The 18,770-nt window shown below is 39.5% G+C and overlaps 3 protein-coding genes across 3 annotated transcripts; all 3 read right to left on the bottom strand.

Annotated features, from left to right (window-relative positions):
* Positions 1-1,721: 1,721 nt before the first annotated feature.
* Positions 1,722-9,609, bottom strand: plk3 (polo-like kinase 3 (Drosophila)). Its single transcript, XM_008333985.3, has 15 exons — positions 9,150-9,609; positions 8,098-8,205; positions 7,887-8,003; positions 7,586-7,715; positions 7,337-7,424; positions 6,781-6,876; positions 6,471-6,669; positions 6,121-6,244; positions 5,671-5,786; positions 4,923-5,043; positions 4,733-4,816; positions 4,198-4,360; positions 3,935-4,064; positions 3,721-3,834; positions 1,722-3,619 (listed from the first exon to the last, which is right to left on the bottom strand). The coding sequence occupies exons 1-15, from the start codon at positions 9,315-9,317 to the stop codon at positions 3,422-3,424; spliced, it is 1,956 nt and encodes a 651-aa protein (XP_008332207.1). The 5' UTR covers positions 9,318-9,609; the 3' UTR covers positions 1,722-3,421.
* Positions 9,610-10,823: 1,214 nt separating this feature from the next.
* cacybp (calcyclin binding protein) lies at positions 10,824-13,148 on the bottom strand. The gene is made up of 6 exons (XM_008333986.3): positions 12,992-13,148; positions 12,206-12,416; positions 12,015-12,111; positions 11,819-11,918; positions 11,631-11,725; positions 10,824-11,503 (listed from the first exon to the last, which is right to left on the bottom strand). The coding sequence occupies exons 1-6, from the start codon at positions 13,007-13,009 to the stop codon at positions 11,341-11,343; spliced, it is 684 nt and encodes a 227-aa protein (XP_008332208.1). The 5' UTR covers positions 13,010-13,148; the 3' UTR covers positions 10,824-11,340.
* A 235-nt stretch (positions 13,149-13,383) lies between these two features.
* On the bottom strand, positions 13,384-14,781 carry mrps14 (mitochondrial ribosomal protein S14). Its single transcript, XM_008333988.3, has 3 exons — positions 14,634-14,781; positions 14,060-14,224; positions 13,384-13,880 (listed from the first exon to the last, which is right to left on the bottom strand). The coding sequence occupies exons 1-3, from the start codon at positions 14,700-14,702 to the stop codon at positions 13,698-13,700; spliced, it is 417 nt and encodes a 138-aa protein (XP_008332210.1). The 5' UTR covers positions 14,703-14,781; the 3' UTR covers positions 13,384-13,697.
* Positions 14,782-18,770: the final 3,989 nt, after the last annotated feature.

Genomic DNA, 18,770 nt, shown 5'->3' on the forward strand with positions numbered 1-18,770 from the left:
CAGCACATTCTGTCCTCGGAGGCCCAGCAGAGCTGCCTTATGTCTCGACGCTGTCCCAGATTCTGGCTGACGCTCCGTTCTCCTCCCTCTTGATTCTCCCCCGAATATGATGTCAAGTGAATACTGCGATAGAGTTTTTGTTCATGTTCGTTAGTACAAGTCACAGACTCTGAGCCAACATTCAGTCTTTCCAGCTCTTCCTGTGGCCTTGTTGTCAGGCTTTTCAAACACTTTTCAGATGGTGGCTGTTTTCTAATCCACCACTAAAGCAGTCGTAAACGTGAGCAGGAATTTACAGCCAGATTCTTTGAAGGTACTTGAAGGTATGAGAAGTATTCACGGAACCATAAAGTGAGAATGTCACTAGTCTCCTGTAGACAATACACCATGCTATACAAGTTTTTGCAGTTTGACTCTCGCCTAAGCTGCACCTTCAGCTGGATCCAAGTCCCTGCTCGTATAAGGTACATAAACAGTAGCTGTTCTTCTAGTTATTCCAAATTATTATAGGGTTTGAGTAAATCAACATATACATGAGTGTTTTCTAAACTTTTTCAGCAGAGCCCCCTTACCACTTTCTACACTGCTATTCTCCATTAACAGTGGAAATAATTTTTAAACATTTTTAAAATGTAAATATATTGGCTTTGCCATAGCACTGCAATAGGAACACGCCACCAACTTTGGGAACCCTAGGCAACAGCTATTTAGGGCGTTTTGTCATGAGTTACTTCAGTCGGGCCTTCCCCAAAAGGTCATGTGTTGCTGTCATGTTGAAATACAGAGCTATGAAAACGATCTGGTTTTACAGCTCACTGCTTCAGCATTTGTTTTGAAAAACACATTCTTTTGATGTCATCACAGTGGATCATCTGACTCCCCTATGGCATCATATCTTCATCTCGGTCATTTCACTTTTATGAGAATGCACTTAGGCGCCATCCGAACATTATACTGTGTCTTTTATCCTTCTGACTTAATGATATGCTTCCAGTATAGATCTATAGATCAGCTCCATGTTGTTCTAAGCCTGGCTAGAAGGTTTCTCCACATATTTAAAAAAAAAAAACCCAGGTAGAGACCATTTCTGTGCAGGGCCCTGGTGACAGAAGCGCTGAGAGGGTATTTTTAAATGAACCATAATAGTGTTTCTCTGTCTTCTGATCAACAATGTGGATCTCTGTGAAATTGTACTTACGTGAGCATCAACAATGGTTTATTTCTGAATGTAGTTTATTTTGACAAGTCCTTAAAGTTTCTTAAAATATACTTGGACTTTAGAAAAGTAAGTTACAAGTAAGACTCTCATGTAAGTCCGTTTGTCCAGGTTTGTCTAAAACCACAACTGAAGCCAAGTCTTCCTTTCAACAATATAATAAAACCTACAAATCTGACTTATGGCAGTGAAGCAACTCTTGTTTTTCCTATTTCGCCATCACTGCTCACTACATCAGCCATCCAAATACAAAAACAGCCTCGTAACAAATCCACTTCATTTTCCATCCATCCATCCATCCATTTTCATCCGCTTATCCGTTACCGGGTCGCGGGGGCAGCAGTCGCCACCCAAATCACATTGCACCGTACCAAACCTTCCTGTGGGTGGTGAGTCCACTGGAAGGTACCAACCGCCCTAACCGGGATTCGAACTTGCCCAGGAGGTGAACCCTGGGGTTCCACACCAATGACAGAGACATTGCCTCTGGGCCAAAGCGCCTCACTTCATTTTCAATAAACTTTATTTTTGTCCCATTTTCCCTCAAACACATTAAATACAAAAGGTGATCTGAATTTCTTGTGTCAAGACCATGATATTTACAGAATAAATAAAAAAACATGTATAAATAAAAAAATAAATAAACACTGACATTATGTGCCAAAAAATAAACTCTTTCTAAATTGGCAGATGGCTTTCACAATGTTGGGTTTTTTTTTTACTCCAAAAAACACGTACTTAATACTTGCATTCCACGTCACAGTATTTAGGATACAACTCTGGGTCGAGAAAGCAATGTAAACCGAGAAGGATTACAATACAGTGAAGTACAATGTTTTTCCATTTCCATAGTAGATATTACTGGGATAAATATACTGTAACTCTAACAGTTCTAAAAGCTTATACCAGGTGGTGAGTGTAGTGCTGATGGATTTGCTTTGGAACTTGACAGGAAGAACCAAAGTAAATCTCACCTGTAAAACTCATTTAAGTCTTTTTGTATCCAGCTTTGACATTCACAAAGGGTTGTTATTGCACTAAACAGACATCCCTCAAAAAGGCACTTTAATCCTCCAGCCTCCATCCTCCTAATTCCGACCGTCACGTGGTGCACACACGGGTTCACCTACTGTACGTGACTTTAAAATTCAATTTAAAAACCAACAAAGAAAACACCTTTGGCATCAGATTAAAAACAAATAAAATATAAAGTGGTACTAAAAAAAAATATTTTGCTCTCCAGATGATTTCACAACAACAACAACAAAAAAAGTGCAAACATGTGTTGCTCCCAATGCCCTTTTTGTTTTACTGTTCACCACATCAGTGACATTTGTCTAAATAAATACCTAAGCATTAGACAAAAGTGATGCTGGAGAAGAAGTAATGACCTTCCAGGCATCACCTTCACCAAAGCCGGCCAGGAATGTTAATTGTGACGAATTGTGATTGACGATCACAGCGTGATCCAATAGAATTATAATTTAAAAAAAAAAATGGAGGCAGTACTTTAGAGTGTGCACCATGGTCCACAGAGGCCAGAAACCAGAAGGTAGGAGGATTTCTTCCCTGCAAATCAAACCACACTTAATCTCTGCTATAAAAATAAAATAAAATAAATAAACCAGATCCAACGCCATCATTGGCAAAGACGACCTTGTTGTTAAAACACGATTGGAAAGTATTTTAACTGCAAGATGGTCAATGTGACATTTCAGGCAATTCAGGGAAATGTTTAGCGTTTTTGAGAAACCCTTCCTGGGTTTATCTGCCGTCTGGGTGGCTGAACGTTGCAGGGCTGGGTGGTGAAGCAGTGGTACCAAGTGAGGAAGGTGATTTTGACTGTTGTATTTTTTGTCAGGAATCCATTATTCCAGGCCATTTAAGAGTCTCTTGTTGTAGGCATCAATACCTTCCAGGTGATACCCTTTGAGGCAAAAGCTGTACAGGCACAAACCCTTGAGGCAGATGCTGCAGTGGGCGACTCTCTGACTACTTGATGTTCACCAAGGTCAATCGCTTTAATAATCAGCAGCTTAAACACACCAGACAAGACAAATAAAAAACAAATTGCCTTGAGAACTGACATCAAGCAGTCAGGGTGCCCCCATCAGTCTGCTTTTGCAAGAAAAAGTGTCTGTCAGTCACAGCGCCATCAAGGCGTCAGCTGCTGAGGCAGGTCGCGAGGTTCAGAGCCGTGCGCTCTCAGGCATTTACATGGTGTTGGAGCAGCTGCACCACATATCGGAGCCGGTGTCGTAGCTCCGGGGTGCAGCCCAGCTCTGTCAGCATGCTGAGGAGGTACGTGTAGGAGATGCGCTCCCTCGTGATGTACGTGAGCAGGTAGGAGTCATCGGACGCCTTGCACAGGATGACCTTGGTGTGGTCCGTGTAAAAGTTCACCTGGAATTAAAAAGAAGAAAGAAAAAAAAAAATCGGTGAGTAAAACAACTAATAGCACAAAATAAATGTGCAAGAGTGGTTTGAATGGAGCGGTTCCAAACCTGTAGAGTGCCGTTGTTGAAGAGCATCACGAGAGCATGGTCAGTTTTCACCCACTGGAGCAGGAGAGGGGGAGCAGTGGACGAGATGTGGTCTTCACAGTTCAGATCTCCACCCTGAGGACAGGATTTAGTTTGAGTCACAAAATCAAGTTTGAATACTCCTCCAAAATATATTAAAAATATATTAGAGCGGGTAATTACTTCTTCAACATACCTCCATGAGGTTTTCTTCCATGTAGTTAGCCATTAGCTCCACAATCTGTTTCTGGCTGCGGAGCTGCTCAGGTAGAGAGTTGGCAGCAAAGCTGAAGTGTTTGTTGTTGTTTAGGCAGTAGTGGACTGTCCTGATGGAGGCAAAGAATAGTTTCAGAATTATTAAAAAAAACAAAACAATAAAGGCAGTGGTTATAGAATGATTATGCAGGTTAAGTCAACAAAATCCGTGCAGAAAAAAAAAAAATAAATAAAAGTACGTACTTGCGTTGGTCACACAAACTGAGATGTGTTCCCTCATTGAAGAGCACACCAATGCTTTTGTTGGACAGCTGGTAACCAAAGCCATATTTGTTTGAGTAATCCACCCATTTAGTGACCCACAGGAAAGACTGTGGTTTGGACAAACAGGGTGGGTTTCTGGTGGCTGCAGAGAAGGAAGAGAAGGGGGAGGGTTGATAGCATTATGCACCATTAAACTTGTAGCACAAGCCCCGAGTAAATGAGGACATACAATTTATATTCCCAAAGTCACGTCAAGTTGGTGGAAGATCTACACCGATAGTGGTGACAAAATGTTTTATGAGAAAAGGAGTAGTATAGTTTTTACTGTGAGACAATGAGACAAATAAGTGTGGATATTCTTTAGAGTCGAGACAAAAACACTAAATTCTTTATTATCTTGGACTGAACCAAAGTGTTACAGTCTGGCTTTTGTTGTTTTGTCTGTTGCCTTTTGTAATCTGTAGTTAAATTTCAAACCCATTCAAATTCTAAAAATGTAAATCTGCTCACTCACCCGCAGGCATGGCGGCCAAGCAGCTTTTGAGAACCTTCATGGACGATTCAGCAACAACCGCAGGGGTGAGTATATCTTCACAGGCTGTGGAGGAATCAACCAGAGTTTTATTACAAAACAATGGAATTAAAATGAAAGGACGTTTATGTCCCGTGTGAATACTCGTTGAAAAATAAACGCCGATACTCACGCTCGGTGCTGCTGGCCATTGTCCCCTTGAAAGAACGGGAGAGGGATTTCCTGGACTCTTCCTCTGCAGGAGTCTGTTCCAGAGGCACAGAGCTGACCAGCTGACCGTTGGGAGAAGGAACCTGCACAGCACCATGAGAAATGACAACAAAAATCACATTCATGTCATGAGAAAATGACCAAAGACTTCCTATTGTTTGTCGGTCTAAACAAAGGTCTAAAAGTCTGCTAGCCCCCCCGTCCGCCCCCGGCACTGCCACAGTCAGTCTAGTGACTCTGTGAACATCAACACTTCTGTTTTGCCCTCAATGACATCACACTAAACAGTTTTAAAATTAGCAGTCAACCAAGCTGACAAAGCAGTACTTCCTGAAAATAAATAAATAAATACAGCAAACATCAGAGCATAACATTATCTGATTATGGTGTGGTCTATCTCAGCATCCTGTTGGTGCAGGATTTATTTCTGCCCATTGGAAATACATGAGATAAGATATCATGTTGTAGCAGGAAAATGTTAAGAAAAAAAAAAAAACACAAGTACGGAGAAATCGTTTCCACAGACTGTGGAAAAAAAAAAATGACCCAAATAAGTCAGAATGTTCCAGTGTTCCGCTGAACAGACGCAGCACCGTCAACACAAGCAGATCATTACACGTTTCTCTCCCCAGGTTTTCTACTGTGCTAGTGCTTTTTCTTTGCACTGTTTTTTTTTTTTTTTGTTAAATATGTTTAGAATAAATACATACCTCATTAGGCCCCACTGTCTTGTAACTGATCTGGCGGTTGATTGAACATTTGACGATGCCAGACACCAGCTTGGAAATGTCTTTGTCTTCTTTGTCCTCACATGGAATCTTTTCAACTACAAAAAAAACAAAAGTCAAATGAGGAAATTCTTCGTGGAGCCTCAAAGGACAAGTCGACCTTATGGACATAACTAATACTGCATCTAATAAATATATATATATATATACTGCTTGAGGGAGACTGAACACTTGTTCTACTAGTTCACTTCCAAACAGCAGTCATGAGTTGAAACAGGATGTGCCAGATTACCCAGCATGCATTGTTGTTTTTGCAAAAGGTCAAGTAAGGTAAGAAGGAGTGTTTGCAAAAAAACAAAAAATAGAGAAAAGCATCATCTGTTTTAACCATTCCATTTCTGTGCTGCCACTGTTTTGTTTTGTTTTTTTTACCTTTTGCCTTCTTGCCAAAGAAGCTCTTGGCCATTTTAGCAAAGAATTTCTTGGCAGGACTGGGTGGGTGGAGCTCTGGCACTGTCAAGCAGCTGCTGGGAGGAAGCTTATCAGGAGTGTAGCCCTGGAGGAGAAGGTGAAACGAAGACATCAAGGTGAGGGACATATACACTGTATATGAAAGGGATCTTAATTGTGTTAATTGGTTTAAAATAATTTGCATCAAGCACTGACGTCACAGGTCACGTTAGTGTCAACCCATTGCCTCCCCTCCCTCACCCATCCCCTGTTATTTCTACATTAGGATTTCATGTTGTTTTAACAGGTTGTCAGCATTGGGTTTGACGTACTTTGGTGAAGAACTCGTGGTTGAGGATTTGATCCAGCAAGAGGCGATCGGTGGGGTTTTTCTGCAGAATGGCAGAGATGAGTTTCTGAGCGGCAGGGGAGAGCGTGGAGGGGAGGTTGTACCGGACTTCTTTTATACACTTGTAAGTCTCTTTAAGGTCCAGGGTCTCAAACGGAGGGTTTCCACACATCAATGTGTACCTGTTGAACACAAACCCACAGAAGACATTAGTTAAATTAAAAAAACAAAAAACAACTATTAACTATCACATTTTCAGTGATTTACAGAATATTAAATACAACAACACTCACATGACACATCCAAGAGACCAAACATCCGACTCTGTCCCGTGGCCCTGTCTGTTCAGCACCTCAGGAGCCAAATAGTTGGGAGTCCCACAAATTGTTCTGATGGAAAACGACATTTTAATTCTTAAAACTTCATTTATTTCCTATTCAGAACATTTATCAACATGGAAATCAACATCATCATCATCATCACAGCCTCTCCTTCCAACCTAAGACCTGGTTTCTGGTGTTCCACAGAGGTTGCCTAGCAAATATTGAAACTGCAGTGAACGTTACATTCAACCGCAACTCAGAAACCGGTTCAGTCGGGTTCTTAGGGGAAGGGGGCGGGGGAGAATGTGGGGAGGGGAGGAGCTAACAGTGAGCTTAGTGTCTGATGTAATGGTTTTAGGTGAGCGTACGCCATGCTAATCCACTAATGGCTATGACTTTTATATTTATACATTATAATAATAAGAGTCATTTAAAACAGCAGACAAGTTTAACCTTCAGGAGTGGTGACTTCAGACGTCCGTCATAGTCACAGTGACATTTGTGGTGTATTGAAGTGTATCCTTACTTTTTCCTCTGCTCCACCGTCTCCAGTTTGGCAGCCAGGCCAAAGTCTCCCAGGCGCAGCTCCATGTTCTCGTTGACAAAGAAGTTGCCTGAAAGAGACACAAAAAACATTTGTCAGAGTCAGCATTCCACACATAACATGCGTCTGCCCAGAGTTACAGCGGATTCCAGGGATGCCCGTGTGTGCGCACGCTCGTTACTCGCTACGCACACTGCATATTTTGCCTAATCTGGTGGTTGGATCGCATACCTAGTTTGAGATCCCGGTGCAGGATGCCTTTGCTGTGAAGGTACTTCAGGCCTGATATGATCTGTCTCAAGTAATACCGCACTTCTGGCTCGGTGAGTGTGTGTCTGGCCTTCCAAATGTGTGCCAGTGACTGCAGAGACAAAGCAAAGAGCAAACCCATCAACCCCACATCTATCAGGGGGGGAACAATGCTGCTGCAGGCTACACACCGCAGAGTCACAAAAAAAAAAAAAGAGACACAGGCGTCTCTGAGATGAGTTCACATTTAAAACACATGCTAACAAACATTACACGATCTTACCTTCCTGCTGCAAAGCTCAAGGAATATGTAAATATTGTCTTGGTCTTCAAAGTGATGAGAGAATTTCACCACATGCTTGTGTGACAGGGTTTTGTGCAGCTCGATCTCATTTGTGATCTGTCGGAGAGAAAGGCAAAGACATTCCATCACATTCTGAGCTCATTTCATGGAGGTTGTTAGAAAAGAGGAAACACACACATCAGACATGTACCTTTTCTCTCTGGTGTGGTTTGGACACCCTGCTCTGTGGAATCACCTTCACGGCATACATTTTGTTGTTGGAGATGTCCGTCATCTCGTAGCATCGAGCAAAGCCACCCTTGGAGGCAAATAAACACAGATCAGTCAAAGAAGCAGGTTGAGAATCTGCATCAATCGTCTCAGCCTATATTTGCCACCGAGGATCAATAATTAAACAGAAATCAAAATGACACAGCCATGACTTGGCAAAATTCTCAATGTGCAGGGAAAGGTTCAGTTTAACAGGTGAGGGAAGAGCAGCTTTGGATGGAAATCAGCATTACATTAGACTGGGGCAGATCCTGGTGATGAGGATTTCATGGTGTCTACAACCAACAATCCACCTTAAATCTAATGGTTTTCAAACATATTCCAGATGCAGACTGTTCGTGTGACTGGGGGATCAGAGGGGACGAGGCAGAGCAGGATGCTGCATTCATTAACCGTAAAAACCCACGGAGACGTTCCCAGCTCTGCCGCAGCACAGACGAGACTTGGCTCGACGCCCGCCCGACGCCACCGCTCTGATGACGAGCAACACGTTGATACAGTGTGACATCGCCAAAATACACATCACAGCAGGTACATCGAGAGCATGGAAGGCACAGAGGGAGGGTTGTGCGTTCGATACCACAATGCAGCGGCCCTTGAGGGTGTTTTTTATTATTATTATTATTATTTGTTCATTTATTTATTTATTTTTGGCTGATCAGGAGCTGGCTCGGGCACACCTTTGCGTCTGATTCATTCACCAATGACGCGCAAACGCACGAGGTGCTCCATCCTCCACCCCCTCACCCCCCCATCCCAAAACAACGCACCTGGAAAAAACAGCTCATCAGGATTTCTCCCCAAATCGTCTATAGCTTCGTTATCAGCCTGGAAATATGACTCATCTAATTTCTAATTCATGACACCGATTCACCGGTCTGTCGCATTTTGTGGGAAAAAACACCAAAGCTAAATGTGTGTCATGAGGAAGAAACCGTCACATGTGGTTTTTTTTTTTTTTTAAATACCTACCTTTCCCAAAAGCTTTCCTTTACTGTAGGACTTCCCAGTCTTGGGATCCGTCACCACCTGAGCCAGCTCCGGTTTATTCTGTTCGGGTTTAATCCTGCTGCTTTTGCCGGTGGTGGAGGAATGCTGGGCTCCACGCTCCGGAGCCGCTTTAAACAAATCCGCGTTCATTGCGTGGCAAGAAATGCGCTGCGCCGCAATAAAGCAACCGGTATCCAGATGGTGGTAAGAAAAAATATATATATATCAGTTCGTGAATAAATGTCCCCTTTCGCTTTCAGGATTCGGTTTCTCTGCTTCAACAATGCATGCAATCGTATCCACCGCCTCTGACTGTCTCCATCTGCCTCGTCCAGCAGCGCTCTGAGGCTTTATAAGCGAGCAGCGACGTCACGGAAGGGCTGGAAGTTTGACTTCATCTGCTGAGATGAACCTGAGCCAACTCCTGCTCTGTCATTTCAACTGATTACGTTCACAGTGTGGCCAGATGACACCTACTGGGATATAGAGATACTACACACTCGAACACAACGCAGGATCTCTAAACATACTCCCCACATATCAGTTTAATGTCATTTAATAATACATGGGTGGATATACCTATTTTTCTTCACGGTTCTTTCTGCACAAGTTCAACTTCCAAGTTCATCACAACGTGCTCGGATAGTTATACTGAGGATAGTGTTCTTTGTGTTATATGACTCTCCCTTTCTTCTCCAAAAGTCAAATCTCTATCTTGATTTGTCTCGCGTGGCCAAATTAAACGTCTCTTGTTTGCAACTGTGGGTTTGTTTACATCTGTAGCCCCACAGTCTCGCTGCAGGCTTTATTGATTGTTGATGTCCAGATTACAGACGAGGCCTTGGCTGTTACAGTCTCTTCACAGTAACTCTAGACTTTACGGAATATGGAGTTTTATAAATCTTTGATTTTCTACCTCTAACTTTTCATGCACTTTCTTTGAAAACCTAACTATCTTTCAACTTCTATTTTGTGAACATCAACAGTTTTGCTTTTACAGTTTAATCTTAGTTCTTCTGTTTTTGACATGATGAATTTCGAAGTGACAGCTCAAACCTAAGATGAGTTCTTATACTGCAAGTAAATAATGAATATTACTGTAAAACTCATTACATGAGGTAAATACAATTCCGCATTCCGCAGTACTAAACAACATGGCTGCCCTCTAGTGGACCTAAAAGCAAACGCATAAGGCCAGTTGCACTGATGCAGGGGAGCCTGGTAAGAGAATACAAAACACTGACTAACTACTGTAATACCAAGGACTACAGTTAACTGACACGCAAATTTATTGTATTTTACAATTTTAATTGTAAAATTCCGTCCTAAGCCACAGTTTTGAACAGATATCTTTAAAATGCCTCAACATTTTAGGTCAGTTAACCAAAATGTTAAAACAACTAAGACTAAAAAACACGTGAGACTATGTAAGGCTTTTTTTAAAATTGAATTAGATGTTAAAATAATTATTTTTTTATTACTACTGTAAACTCACAACACCTTAGCAAAGACATATTTGCATCTTTGCAACATTTGCAAATAATTGAGTCTGACGTTTAAGAACATTAACATCTGCACCAAGCGCATCAATAGTTTGAATGCTACAACCCTACAGTGCATAATGGTGTCAACAAGATTCCAAGAAAAACAGGAAAATGAGGGATCGAAACATGATTTGTATTTGTTTAAACTCCATCAAGAACCCGTGGGTAGTGAAAAATATAACAAGTGAGGAAAAACTACATTTTTTTACATATTCACAAGTTTTAAAGGATGAAATCACAATGCCATCGTCTTACAATGGAATGATTGTTGAATGTAATTATGCAGGAATTAAAGCAATCACTAAGATTAGGCCTTATATGGACTAATGTTGAGTGAATTACATTAAACTAATGCATATGCAGTGCACTGGTTCTGTTAATAGTTTAAGTATGGAAGTGTACAAACTGTAATATTTTGACTAAGTCCGTTTCAGCAACACTTGTCGAAAGACATGGACAAATGTTAATGTCAATGTATAAAATAACAGTTTATCAGTTTAACATGAGAGAGACACTGTCAGTTATTTTATTCATGTCTAACATTGAGAGAATTATTTTCTAGACTGAAACTTGCAAAATGTTGATGTTCACTTTAACTGTATGATCCCACAAGTTCTGGAAAAAAAAAATTAAAGGCCCATCATTTCTTCTCCTTTGCTTTTCTTCTCCTGAGACTCGGACCAGGCTTTGTTGATGGTCCTCTTCATCTCATCATCTCCTTCATCATATATCTTCTTCAACATACTCATCAGACCATCACTGGGGTCGGCCTTGTCATCAACACTGGGTTTACTGATTTGGGGTAGAAAATAAAAGGATGAGTCAATTTTTAACCTAAAAAGTTCAGTTTGTTCTTTATCAGGTTTTGATAAAGCCCTATCACAGTGAATCTCATCAACATTTTTAAATAAAGACTCACTCTTTCTCTTTAGCCTGCTTCTCCACCTTTGTCAGACACTCCCACTTCTGTGACGTCTGCTTCTTGCACATGATCAAGACCATATCTGTTTTTATCTGTTGTAGAGAAAAAAAAGTTACAAATCTTAAATGTTTCCAATTATTATCTTGCTTTTTATAATCCCGTTGTCTGTCACCTCTTTTACTTACCTTCTTGTAACTGTCCTTTTCTTCAATTGAATTTAATAGATTCAGAACTGTCATCTGATGATTTTTTCCACCAAGGTCTTTCACCAAGATAGAAAACGACCTGTGACACAGATCATGTATTATTTAGCTAGCAAATTTAAAAGTTTTCAATGTAGCATATGTGGTACACACAGTGTGTGCATGTTGATTGATTTACCTTTCTGTAAAGCTGACCTCCACATTTTCTGATGGGATTTTGTGCACATCCTTTAAAGTGAGGTAAATCTTGACAAATTTCTCTGATTGGTCCCAGGCTGCAGAATGTAATTTTAATGTATTATTGACTTTAATATGTATTTATATTTCTTCCAATGCAATTATAGATCAGTGCATGAAAAATCAATATACCATAATTTGTAATCTTGACTGTGTAAGTTGCTTTGGAGGCAGTGGGTGCATCTGCTTGTCTCTTGGCCTGTTGCTCCTTTTGTTGTTTTTTGGCTGCAAGTTCCTTCTCTACCTTTTTCTGCCCCTGCTGAAGCAAATCCTGACCTCTCTTCCTCTGTGACTTTTCCAAAAATGACCCCAACTCCTGCAAATCTGCCTCCAACTGGTTGATCTGTAAGAAGCGTGACGCAATTAGGGTGACTTAGGTATGCCGGAAACAACAATATGGTTTTGCACTGTGTGTAAAGGTCTGAGTCCTGAGTTTAGCACTGTTATCTCGGCCGTTATAACTAATGCTAGATGTGACTTTAATGAATTGTGTTCATCAACTCTAGTGTTAAGACTTGTGTTCTTGTCGAACGTTTTTCCCCACTATAACAACGTTTTTGTTGCCACAATAACGTCACCATACGGCGCGTCCTTGCATCATGTTGCTAGAATGTTCTGTCTGCTGCAGTCAAAACACCATGTGTGCTCACTAGTTCTGTCAGGACACAAATGGCATATAACTGTATCTTGAACAGTAACCATATTATATATTTTATGTGATTTAGCTTTGTAATACATTTTGTAATACTTATAATTACGATTTTGAATATTTCACTTGCGCCGGTTAGCGGTGAATGCTAACTAGATGTAGTTACTAAGAATAAGTGTGTACAATATATTTATAATATATACATTCACCTCGGCTATGTGGTGCCTCAGTTCGTAAATGATGTTTTTGTAATGTAGTTAAATAATTACCTGTTCAGTTAGGTCCATTATGGCTTTGTACGGATGTATTAGCTTAGAAAATGAAACGATCACTTCTCATTCAGTTCATGCGACTATCTCCTATGCCAGGTCCTTTTCTTCTGCGTCTTGATTATTGGCAGAAGAGTCACTACCGCCACCTACTGTTTATTTGAAACAAAACAACCACCTTTCATCGACACCATGTTTACATTTTTTTGAATGCATCGATAGATTTCATTGTTTTTCCGACACTGTATATAAACTATAAACTAACAAATGATGCATATTACCAATTTTCTGCTTTAACAAATAAATTAGGCTAATATACAACTGAACTTACTATATAGAACACAACTTGGCATAGTTTAAATGTCACATGATTTAAAAATAGTTTGACATTATTATACTTTAGTAACTAAAAAGACAAGATCACTTTATTTTGACAAACATGAATTCATACAATAAACGACAAGAACATGACTGAGAAACGAATGTATACAACACAGCAGGCATGCTGCAGTAATTACATTGGATTTATTTTTGCCTTTGAGAATATAGTTGTTTTAATACAGTTATCACGTTATCTTTAAAGTCACCAGAGCTTTAAAGTCTGTATCGGATTAGCAGAGAAGACTGATATTCATTTGTAACCACATCCACACATTTCTTCCCCCACGATGTTCTACTCAGATAGTGATTTCCAATGATCACTTTATCACCACCTTGCCCTCAGAATCCCAGACATTTGGTTGTGATCTGCTAGATGACGAAAGACAATCCGACTGAGCCTCCACCTTCGTTTCACTCCACGGGGTCTGGATGTCATCACACACCTGTTGCGTATTCTCACATGGCAGCTGTCTTTGGGTAGGGCTGCAATTTCTTTGTCAGCCACCTCCTGCAATATATAAAAAAATAAAAATAATTTCTGATATTCTAAATAACCTAAAACAACTGTAAAAGTATTTCATTGGGGTTTTTTTGTGCAAACATTCAATGATACATTGAATTTATATTGCCATTAGAGATGGGACTAAAATGATACAGTGATGTGATACAGTAATTAGGTGTTTGTACCTGCAGCTCTTTGGGCAAGATGGTGTTCTTTCTCAGTGCATTGATCCGTAGCCGTTCATCTGCATATTCAAAAGCCATTTTCCTTCTTTTCACATCTCTCAGCATTCTCCAGTTCACATAATACCCTCTCACTTGTTCAACTGTCCCCCAGCAGCTCCGCAGGGCCTGCACATAATGTTGCAAAATGTAAATATTGTTAAAGACAGTGTCAAATAGCAGCACAAAAAACTTATAAAGATCTGCAAATGGTAATTTAATGCAATAGTTATAGCTTATCAGAAAGCAATATTCATACTCATATTCATACATAAATATATATAAATATACTGATAAGTTAATCTACATTAATGAATTATATGCAAAGGACTTGTTTGAAACACTACAATAGCATCAATAACATATAATGTACAATAACATCCTCAATATTGTAATGACATCGGGGTTACGTTAGCAACGAGGCTAACGTCAAAATGACACACTAACAGGACTGTATTTTTCTAAATGTCACGTGTGAGCACACTACACTAGCAAAACTACCTTTAACTAAAAAAATTACGCTTTAAAAATAAATTACCTGCTTTGGAGCACAAAATGAGGAATAAAGGGCATTTAAGCCCAAACATGCTATTCTGTGAACTGCCATGTTGGATTTGTTATCCGGAAACAACACCGGGAAACTGCACACTGCGGACAGCGCCGTCTGCTGCCCCGGAAGAGCATGACTAGAGGACAGTTGATTTTTTTTTTTTTTTTTTTTTTTTTAAAGTTTCGTTGTTAAATGACAATCTAAACTCATCTTTGACATTCTGTATTCTGCTCTGAAAATTCAAGATTTGAATAAGCGTTACATCAGCGTTAAATAAGAAAATAAAACAAACTTTAATAGACACAATGAGAACTACATTTCTAAATGAATTCAATTTTCATTCTGTTTTATTATAAAATATAAACAATAATTCTATGGATCTGTGCTTGAAATCTCAGATCTGCAAGTCTAATGAGGAATTAAGAAGGTCTTCATTATACTGTACTATAATATATTTTGTTAAAGGTGGAGCCTTGAAATCACTGGAAAACTGACCAACAAACCTTTATCCAGAAATAGACATTTTCGATTTCCAAACATATGTAATATTTTGTTCTTTATGTATTGGTTTTTAATAAAAGAAATCGTGTTACCTAAAAAAACTTAAAAAATACACCAGATGGCAGTATAATAACGTGACGTAAAATCTTACTTTAACGGCGATGCTCTTTAGTTTTATCATTTCACTCCTATCCTTAACAGGGTCACAGGTGTAATAAAGGGAGAGCTGGAGGGTATAACAGCAATGATGGGGCTAAGGCGGAGTTCATCGTGGACAGTTCACTAGTCCATCACAAAGAGACTTAGGAGACAAACAATAATTCACACTCACACTCAAACCTTTGTCAATTTAGAGAGTAAGATTGACCTTAAGTAATTCTTTATGTTTTGGAGAAATCCCACATAAACACAAGGGATCTCCCTTTGACATTAGAATTACTAGAAACTTAACAGAGAATTAATTTATCACCACGGCACTAATGTTAATTATAAACCAAGGAAGAGCAGCATCCGATCTCACAGTTATGTCTTGTTTATTTCCTACTAACTCAGTAAACCATCAACTATTTGCCTTCAAGACATTTCGTGTGTGTATGAGTCTTTGCCAGCTTTTTTTTTTTCTCGAGGACAAAAATATTCAAGTATCATTCACTGTTTTGGATTTGGAACTTTCAGCATTGTCATTGAGTATTTTTGCCTCTTTTTTTTTTTTTTTTGCCATTAGCTGATTTTGGCGCATAATTTAAAACCTCTTTGTGGTCGTTCCAAATTCTTGAAGAGTGAATAATCATTCTCTCTGACACTCTACAGCCTTGACTGCCAACGGCTTGAACAGACCTAAAAGGTGACCTTCATTTACATAGTATGTCAGAGTATGGATTAATTCCAGCTGCCAACATGTCCAGTAGTATTTAAGTCCTTAACTGGCCAATTGTGCTGAATGTGGCAGTATTTTAAGCAACATTAGACCTAAAACTGTTGAAATAACAGTTTTATTTCCACAAAACAAAAGAACAAAAGAAGGTTTATAGATGTAGTAGTAGTCCTTCGCTGCAGTTTAAATAATTAAAATATTAAAATAATAATAAAAACACACACTAAGGTAAAATACATACAATATAAAACCGTGTGGATAATCATTTTAATTTTATATTTTAAATTGAGTTTATATTATTTTAAACACAACTGTTAGCTAACCAATACTGAGGGACTTCCTGTGTGTGTGCCTGTGCCAAACATTACCTCTTCTAAATGTCAAAGTCACTATTATGTCTCAAACAGCCAGTCTATACAAATGTGGTGAAATGCTCACAGTCTATTTCAATGTTCCACCATTTCGGTGAAACCATAATCAAATGCATACAGTACCTGGAGCAGAAAAGCAGCGGGGGTATTTCCTGAATTTCTCTCCTGGGGTGAAATAAATATTCTCCTCAAGCTGTTGTAAAGTTCATGAGTGGAACATCAGTTCTACGGCTTAAACAGACCTTTATTTTGTACCAGACACTTTGGACAAATGAAAAGAAAAAAAAAATCACTGCCAAAGCAAGCCTTTTAGAAACAGCGGTACAAAATGTACCCTTCGGTGTAAAAGTAGAACATTTAAACAACTTACACTGTGCCCTGCATGTGAGGCAGTGGAAGGTGAGAATGGAAAATAAGAAGGCTGAAGGATTTTATAAAGCTCTCCAGGTCTTTATGAACTTTATGAATCTTTATTATAACAAGTGCACATTCAGCAGCGAAAGTCATTTAATATGTAGCTCCAGTCGTCTGCTGTAAAGGTATCACACATCGAATCAGCAGTCTGAAGCCATTATGATGCTTTTATTGTTATGTCAGCATAGAAATCTCCTCTCCCGTCTCTCTCTCTCTCTCTCTCTCTCAGTAGTCATCAACCATTTGAACCAGATACGTCTCATTTAGCACCAGGCCGTGACCTGTCTGACTTAGAGGTTCCTGCTTTCCAGACCTGACAAGAATGTTTTGACTATCCCCAAGGGAGAGATGAAAAGAGAGAGAGAAAGAGAGAGAGCTTTGTCATTTTACAACATGCTCACATGTTTGGGCACCTAGACACAGATGAACAAGAGAGAATCCTGTTTACGTAGTCAGAGACGTGAGTGTTTTACATCTGTGTAAAGATCATTGAAGACTAATTCAAATATGCAGAGAACTGGCATTGTTCGGGTTGGGATGCTGTCTTTCCAGTTGAGAAGAGGTTACTATTGATACTATTGATAAAAAAAATCAATATTGATTAAAAAAAAACAACCTTTCTTCTTAACCTAACACGATTTAGAATGTGAAGTTTGCTCTAATTTTAAAAGTTCTCAATTTGGAAAAACCTGATCACATAAAAACCAAACCCAAGTAAATGTCAACGTGTTTTAGTTATTAAAGTCAGACACATTGTGAAACTGTAGCATCACTCCTCGAACTCTTTGACTCAGCCCTGTATCAGATGTCATCATTCCTTTGTTTTAAATTCATTTCCGAACAACTTACATTAGCACTGCAAGATAGCTGTTGAGAAAAGCAAATTTAAAGCAATTTATACTGAATCTTATCCTTCCCCGACAACAGCGCCGTGAAAAATATGTTTAATTTATCACGTCACAAAGACAAACTTTATCTGCTTTTTCATTGAATATAATGGCATTTTTCCACAGCCCAAACTCAGTAGTTTTACTCTATATGGAAGTAGTGCCATAATAGTGAGGTGAAGAAGAAACGTGTGAACAGTTATCAGGAGAGACCGAGAACGAGGGACAGCTAGGAAGAAAGGCAGGGAGGGAGAGAGATGCAGCGACATCTGTAATTGTACTTATGAGGCCACCAACGCTCCAGGAAGTGTAGTCCACATGCTTTGAAAACAAATCTTTCCTGACTCAGGAGAATCAGGTGAAGTGTAACCGGTGCTGTTTGACAAAACTAATTTCCTATAAGTCATCTGCAAAGGAAGTGTGTGTGAGACCTTTCTTTTTCCTGTGTTTCCAACAGTCACATAGACACAAGAAGGAAATAACTTCTTTAAACCGAGCAGATCAGAACCACTCGATGTGTCTATTTGTCACCGTCACTCTCTTTCTGTTAACATGTGTCTCAGTGCTGACCTGAAGGTCTCAGCCTGTCACGTAGATCCTCTGCCCTTTACTGTGTTTTTGCTGTGGGCTGACATCAGATACATGACTGAGCTGATATTATAGTCATGACGAGATTATAGTCATGTGCCCTCTAGTGGCTCGAATATACAACTACACACAGAGCAGACAATCATTTGGAGAGAACTTGTTTATATATGCAGTTGCACGTTTGAGCCACCGGAGGGCGAATCGTTCATACAACTTAATGGCCGGACCTTGTTGTTGGCGGAGCTCAACCGAACAACCGACCGCATCACCAGACAAGATTTCATCAAAAAAATGTGTCCCTCCGCCAAACTTTCCTTGTGGAACATGAAGAAAATAGATATTTTTGATAGAACAAAAGCGAATTTAAATAATAAAACAACGATATAAATTCATGCAACTTTTTCACATGTATCAACGTTTTAGTAACTTTAATAAAAAACTGTTTTTAACTACAAAGCGAGTGTTTAAACGAAGTGCGTTCTGATTTTTC

This window comes from Cynoglossus semilaevis, chromosome 20 (genome assembly GCF_000523025.1).
Source record: "Cynoglossus semilaevis isolate Cse_v1.0 chromosome 20, Cse_v1.0, whole genome shotgun sequence".
Classification (NCBI taxonomy): domain Eukaryota; kingdom Metazoa; phylum Chordata; class Actinopteri; order Pleuronectiformes; family Cynoglossidae; genus Cynoglossus; species Cynoglossus semilaevis.